This window comes from Kogia breviceps, chromosome 3 (genome assembly GCF_026419965.1).
Source record: "Kogia breviceps isolate mKogBre1 chromosome 3, mKogBre1 haplotype 1, whole genome shotgun sequence".
Classification (NCBI taxonomy): Eukaryota; Metazoa; Chordata; class Mammalia; order Artiodactyla; family Physeteridae; genus Kogia; species Kogia breviceps.
In genome coordinates, this window is record NC_081312.1 from 158,818,666 (window position 1) to 158,826,456 (window position 7,791).

A 7,791-nucleotide genomic window follows, 5' to 3' on the forward strand; every position below is an offset into this window, starting at 1 on the left:
GCTCTCTTTTGGTTCCAACTTGCATGGAATATCTTTTTCCATCCTTTCACTTTCAGCCCATTTATGTCTTTAGGTCTTAAGTGAGTCTCTTATAGACAGCATACTATAGACGTGTTTTTATCCATTCTGCCAATCTGTGTCTTTTGATTGGAGAGTTTAATCTGTAAATTTAAAGCCCCATAACTTTTTTGACCCTCATTTCCTGCATTCTTGTTTTTGTGTTTAGTTGATTTTTTGTAGGGAAATGTTTAAGTTCCTTTCCTTTTGTTTATATGCTACAGCAGTTTTCTTTGTGGTTACCATGGGATTACATTTAACAGCCTAAAGTTATGAGACTCTAATTTAAATTTACAGCATTTTAGTTTAATAACATATATAAAATCTCTGTTCCTTTACAGGTCCATCTCAACCCTTTTTGATTGCTGATGTTATGATTACATCGTCATACATTGTGTGCCCAAAAACATAAATTAAAAATTCTTTTAAATGTATTAGTCTCCTAAATTATATAGAAAAAAGATTTGGGGTTACAAACTAATTTACAGTAATACTAGCTTTTATACTAATAACTTTTTTTCTTTAAATCTTGGTTTCTTAAATCGTAGAAAAGAAAAAGTACAGTTACAAACCATTGTAAGACATAGTACTGGCTTTTATAATTGCCCATGTGTTTACCACAGTTGAGATCTTCTGTTTCTCTACGTGGCTCCAGGTCACTGTCTAGTGTCCTTTCATTTCACCTGCAGGACCCCCGAGTGCTTCTTGCAGGTACAAAGGAGAGTTTTGCAACATATAGGATTCTCCACTGTCAGGTTTTTTTTCCTTCTTTTAGCACTTTATCAGGTCTTTTGGCCTCCAGAATTTCTGATGAGAAATCTGCTAATAACATATTGATGATCCTTTGTGTGCGACAGCTCCCCTCTTTTCTTGCTGCTCTTAGGAGTTTCAAAAGTTTGGTTACAGCATGTTTCAGTGTGGCTCTCTGAGTTCAGCTGACTTGGAGTTACTGAATATTTATATTCATATCTTTCATCAGATTGAAGGAATACTGGCTAAAAACTTCCCCAGTATTCTCTCTGCTCATTTCTCTCTCCCCTCCTTCTGGGACTCCCATGATGCATATCTTGGTCCATTGGCTGGTGTCCCACAGGTCTTTTTAGGCTCTGTTTGCTCTCCAGTCTTTTCACCTCTCTTGTTAATTTCCATTGTCCTGTTTTCTCTCTGCTCAAATCTGCCTTTGAAAAGTCAGTTTTTCACTTCAGTTAATGACTTCTCAGCTCCACGTTTTCTTTTTATTGATGTTTCCAGTTTGTTCATACATCATTTTCTTGACTTTCTCCATATTCTCCTTTAGTTCTTTGACCTTCTTTAATAGTTGTCTTAAAGTCTTTGTCTAATATATCTGCCAGTAGGTCTTTTTCATGGCCAGTTTCTGTTGGTTTTTTTCCTTTTCCTTTGAATAGTCATACTTTCCTGCTTCTTTGTATGCTTTGTGGTTTTTTTGTTGAACAGTAGACATTTGAATCTAGTAATACGGTAACTGGAACTCATTTTCTCCTCTTCTCATAGTTTGCTGGTTTTGTTTCTTTGATTGTTGTAGGCTCTCTCTCTGTGTGCCAAGATCAGATTGAGGTGTAAACTCAATGTCCTCTTAGGTCTTTTCTGAGCCTCTCCTTGGGTATGCACATTCACTCTCTAATTTCTTCTGTATATGCAGTTGATTTTGAATGTCTGGCTTGCAAAAGGGGGAATAAAAGGGCAGTGGCCCTTTAACTCTTCTGGACGTCACTTCAGCTGGAAGAGTTGTGACAGCGGGGATAGGGGGTGGAACAGCAATGGCTACCCATTTCTGTGACCAGAAGCGCATCTTTTTTGCCCACCCTGGCTCCCACAAGGTGTTCCATTCACAGCTGCTTGGGTGGAGAATAGGGAAGAGGTAGCTGTTACTGTGCTAAGAGCCAAAATTAACCATAACTTACTGTTCAAGCCTTCAGTAGACTTCAGAGTTCCAAAATAGTTACTTCAGACAGATTCTGCAGTACAGCTGTTACCGAGGTGGGAAGGTAGGTCCTGGTGCTTCTGCTCTGTCATTATTCCAGAATCTCAGGACCTTTTTAAGAAAATAGAAATTACTTATGCTTGTGTGCTGACGGGAATGACCTAATGGAGATGAAAAAGTTGATGCTGTGCCCAAGTAAGCTTGAGTTTGCTGACAAAGGACTGCGCACTGAGCCTCGGTCATCCATCCCATTGTTTCCTGCCATCCTGCTCAGGACAGAAAACATGTTCTGATGATGTTCTTGGTGATACTAGTTTAAGTTTGAGCCAGAAAGGGCTTTAAAAGCACAGTTTCAAAAGTCTGTCAATCACTGTACCCAGTTTCCTATGCATTTCATCCCACGTTTAACTGCTGGTTATGGTTTCTTGCCTGCAGTGCTACAACTGTGAGGAGGAGGCCATGTACCACTGCTGCTGGAACACATCCTACTGCTCAATCAAGTGTCAGCAGGAGCACTGGCATGCGGAACACAAGCGCACCTGTCGCCGGAAAAGATGAAGGCTGGTTCTTTCTGGAGAATCACTGACGATTATTCTTCTCAAACACAGCGGTTTTTGTTTCCAAGAAGCCAAAATTGTTTAGAATTTGCTTCCCATTTTGCACCAGCCTTTAAACACTTTTCGTGAAGAAATTTTGCACAGTAGTTAAATCTTTTGTTAATGCTCCTCTGGAGTTTTTCGGGGGGTAAAAGTAACATCAGTGGAGGGTATTATTTTAAATAAATTTTAATTGAGAGTTTGTTGCATTTTCAGCAAATTTTAAAACATTTTTAGGTTTTACAGAGATTTTAACCTTTCAACAACAGATCTTTAAAAAAAAACAGCAGGTGAATACAAGTGAGTTTAACAAAGAAACATTTAAAATAGATCTGAATGTAAGAACTACAGAACTGTTTCAGAAGTAAAGCGTACTACCTTGATGTGAAATTTATTTCTTAACCTTGTTGAGCTGGTTTTGTTCAGCTTAATTTACTGTTTAAAGGCATTATCTGTTGGTTATGCCAGTGGGTATATGATTGATTGAATTTAGGGAACAGGGTTGACACAGCAGGTGCTAGTCCTGCATATTTTTTCTTAAATATTTCCCAATTGTGTTTTTCATTATTTCTTTTCAATATATAACTTTTATAACAAATTATTAGCTTTGATCTTGTAGTTTAAAATTGCAGGGAACTGGGGTAATCTTTTACTGAGCTGGATCTTAGAGAAAATGAAATATTTAAATTTTAAAGTTTGCACATTTCATCTTTGTCCTAACATGAGTGCTTGTAACAAAATAAAAAAAAAAAAGCCAAAAACTACCTTTATCCATACATGAAATTATAGATGAGGCATACAAATTTCTTTAATGCTTCCCTTCCCTCCCCAAATATCATCTGATTGATTGATTGCCTATTATCTGGTGTCACCTCTTACATTGTAAGTTAATACTGAAAGGAAAGAAAGCACTTAAGTTTCACAGAAGCCGTTATGTTTGTAGTAGTGGGTCATTGCCTACTAATGAATGAACTCCACCACTGTACACAGAATGAAGAATAATGCATGTTAATTTTCTTGTATTAAAGATGCCGTGATTTGTAAAAAGTCTGTATTTTGCGGAATGTCTGGATTAAGAAGCATTACCAATAGGAATGGATCGATAGTTGAATAATGATTTTTTTTATACATAGACATATAAAATACAGCCAGGAAAACTTAAATTACTTTTTACAAAAAAAAAAAAAAAACCTCAATTTATGTTTTTTCAAAGACTGATCTTAGACCAAGTCAAAATAAATTCCCATTTATCATTTATTTTTAAGGTTAGAGAAATAATTTGTAAATATTTATTTAGACCTTTGATATTTATTAAAGCAATTACACACCATGTAAGTGAGAGAATCAGGAGAAAAACCTTTTAAAAAGTTTTCTCCAGGTTTGTCAGGGTCACTCTAAAGAGCCTTCTGTGAAATAATCATCCATCCAGTCCTAATACTGTTACAGATGGTGGTGACACAAGTTAATCGACAAGCTACTGCCCAGTGGTGCCCAATGGCTTGTAGGACCTGCCCAGTAGCCCCATTTCAGCACCATACCTGGATTACGCAGGGACTCAGCATTCTCGGTCCTTCCTTGTTGCTGTGTGATTTGTCAGTGTTGCCACGGTGCCATGGTCTGAGCGAGACGACGTAACCATGAACACTTAACCTTCTCTGATTGATTGTTTTTCAAGTTTTAAAACTTCGATCCACCCCTATGAGAGCAAGTTATTGTGGAACTATTTTTGGTGTAAAATCATTCCAGAGTGTGTACTATTTACCGATAGCTGCATGAAAGTAAGATTCGTGTTACTTTGGCTTTTTTGTCTCCGTTGACACGGTTGCACATTTCCAAGTTACTACAGCGTGAAAACTGTGTGTTAAAAAAAAAAAAAAAACAATTAAAAAAAAGAGATTGTGGCCTGGTTTTGTAAAAGTTTTAGGTAAAATTACAATTGATTGTTTTAGGAATCATTATTAAAAATTTTCTGCAATCATAAAGCTATATCAAGGTGTTGAGCTTAGCCACTATGCACATTGTAATTATTCATCGTGGCTGTCCAGTTCTATGATGCATTCTGGCATTTTGTAAGCTGCTCTGACTAGCAATATATAGGTTCATTTAATGTGTTAACATTGGTTAATAAATGTATTTAAAAAAAACTGCCTTTAATAAATTGATTTAGTCCATTCCCCTAGACCAAAACAAACACAACTGTATCACATGGTAATCAATCATATACTGTGGGCTATCCATTGGTGACTGTTTATATAAAATCAGTGTGTTAAAAATAATTTACTTAAACATTTGTTTAAGTTGAATTTACTTTTACCAGTTGTCAAGTTCAGGTTTGTTTGACTACAAAGCACCTTTCCTGGGTAAACTTACGCTAGGCTGAACATAAAGATAGAAAATTATTCAATGAACATGTGAAATTAGTCAATATCATCAATTTCAATGCATCTAGAATCACGTCCATCATCTCACCTTGCATCATTGCACTCCTCCAACCAATTCACATGATGCCAATCTCAATTCAAGCCAGCATCACCCTCCTGACCAGACTGTAATGTAGTAAGTGGCTCGACCTTCTTCTTTGCCCTCCTCTCTAATTCAGTGGTTCTCAAACATTTGACATCAGGATCACAAGAGGGCTTGTTCAAACACTGCTGGTCCCCACCCCCAGCATTTTCATTGCCGACAAGTTCCCAAGTGTTGCTGATGAGGGCATCCTTTCATAACCACTGCTTTACTGATGAAAATAAAAACATACCCTTTCATGAACAATATACATAAAGTTTCAGTATTTTACAGAGTCCTAGGGCCCATCTGTAGATTTCCCACCCCCAGAAGGATCCAGGTCCCTCAGGTTAAGAATCCCGGATCCAGTGAGATTAGAGAAGCAAAAATAGGAGAGGTAGCAAGAGTCCTGTTACTGTGATCTAGATCAGAGCCTCTCAAATGTTCATGTGCACACATATCACCTGGGGGTCTAGTTAAAATGCAGACTCTGACTTAGATGGTCTGGGGTGGGTGGAGCTGGTGACTCTGCCAGTTCTCATAAGCTTCCAAGTGATACTGCTTGTCCTGGCCAGGGATTACACCTGAGAGGCTAGGTCTTAAAGGATATGTAAGTGCTCAGAAGTGTAACTACTACTACCACACTAAATTATAAACTATAAAACAATGCTGTCAAGTGAAATTATGTAACGTGAGGTACCTGAGAAATTTTAAATTTTTCTAGTAACCATACTAAATATTAAACTATTAAATATTAAACTGTATTAAGAAGGAACAGGTTAATTTTAATAATATATCCTACTTAACCTAGTATATCCAAAATATTTCAATATTTAATTAATATAACAATGAGACATTAAATATTCTTGTTTTATACTAAGTCTTCAAAACCCAGTGTGTGTTGCTTGCTTTCAGCACATCTCCATTCGGACTAGCCACAGTTTATTCATGTGTGGCTGATGACTACCCATGTTGGACAGAGCAACCTAAAAACAAGAGCTTTGTCTTACCGAGTAAGGGCCCCCATCAGCACCTGACCTGTAGTCAATACGCATTTAGCAAATGTTTAGTAGATGTTTTCCTCCTTGAAACCTAGGAGCTGACAAGAAAAAAATTAATCAGTTTTCACCAGAATTTGACCTCTCTGAGGGTAGGCTTAGTCTTTCAGAGTCAGATTTGAGAGCTTAAAAATCTTCCAACAACCTCTAAACTGACATTGCAAGTAGGCAGCTCTGGATAGTTACCTAAGGATCCCCAAGGCAGTTTGAAAACCTTTTATCTACTCCAACTCCTTAACATACTGGAGAGAAAGCTGAGACCCAGAGCTGCTCAAAGTCAGGAACCAGGTTCCTGACATCATATCTCCTGTTCTACAGCCCTATGAAGACGGTCTGTGGCTGAATAAAGTCGTGCAATGATAAATAATCCCTACCTCCAGGAACAGGAAAGAGTATAACTGGAGGTATAGACTGCTAAGGAAATTTAGAAGACAGTGTAAATATTATTCATTCATTTAATAAATACTTGAGCTCCTACAGCATTTGTGTTAGATGCTAAGTGTATGATAATGAGCAGAACAGACATAATTCCTGTCTCTACGTAGCTTATATTCTAGTGAGGGCACCAATCAAATAAGTACAACTTTAATTATAACCCAGAGTTGGGTGCAATGAAAATAAAATGTGGGACTGTAGGATACTGAGAAAGCATACAACAGGAGGGGAAAGAATTAGGGAAGGCTTAAAAAACCTGTATGTAAGCTCGAACTTGAAAGGTGAACAGGAGTTAGCTGGAGAAGAAAGGCGTTCCAGAGGATCCAACATTGATTTCGGATGATTCATTTTTTTCCTTCATATTTTTACTATGAACATAACTTTTAAAACCAGGAAAAAAAGTTACAGAAGAAACAAAATTCTTGGCTAGAGCGGTCTGCAGGGTTAAAGGTTACAGGAGAGTAATTTTTTTCAAGCAATGAGAGATTTGACATGGTTAAGGAAGCCATCAGACAGGAAGCAGGAATGAGGGTGATGCCATGAGAGAATAACTAGAGGGTAACCTCACAGTGACTGCGGAAGACGAGATGGTTCAAAACGACAGATGATAAAAAAGTGAAGATGAGAGAAGCCTACTCTTGAAAACTGCTCGTGAATGGGAGGTAAATTATGTTTAGGACAAGAAGAGGCATAAACAAGTGATATCAGCATCACGGTGGTGTAGGGTATTCCTCCTTTTGTCCTTTTTCAACAAAGAACTAGGGCATCATTCATGAACACAAGCACCTCTGTGGTTGCTGTGGGAACCAGCACCATATTGCCAGGGGACCTGTAAGGGGTCTTGCCCACCTCTGCATCTGGTAATAGGGTTAGGGTTAGACCTTGATATGGGCTGTGGGGCCCATGGGGCAATAAACTTGCCTGACCCTTCTGGCTGCAGTTGGGAAAAAACCTGGAGAGTGTTGACCTGGGCAGACATCCATAGAAGATAGAGAAATTGCAGAAATCCAGCCTTTCCAAGGGGAGATGCCAGCATGTCATTGGAGAGGGAGAAAGTTTGGATGCAGTGGATCTAGAAGAACTTTCTCGAACTGCAACCCCAACCCCCACCAAGGAATCAGTGCATACAGAGGATCTATCTGACAGTGGTGACCTTTTTCACAAGAGACAAGGAGAGCAGTGAGTGAGTGCCTAGCTAGCC

General features: G+C 38.3%; 1 protein-coding gene across 50 annotated transcripts in view; it reads left to right on the top strand.

Annotated features, from left to right (window-relative positions):
* The window catches only part of ZMYND11 (zinc finger MYND-type containing 11), a 128,086-nt gene extending 124,464 nt beyond the window's left edge, over positions 1–3,622 (top strand). For all 50 annotated transcript variants that reach the window (XM_059056844.2, XM_067030156.1, XM_059056847.2 and 47 more), the window contains one exon: positions 2,435–3,622. In XM_059056844.2, the coding sequence (XP_058912827.1) occupies positions 2,435–2,557 (123 nt within the window). In that variant the 3' untranslated portion in view covers positions 2,558–3,622. The remainder of the gene's footprint in view (positions 1–2,434) is intronic.
* The last annotated feature ends 4,169 nt before the right edge of the window (positions 3,623–7,791 follow it).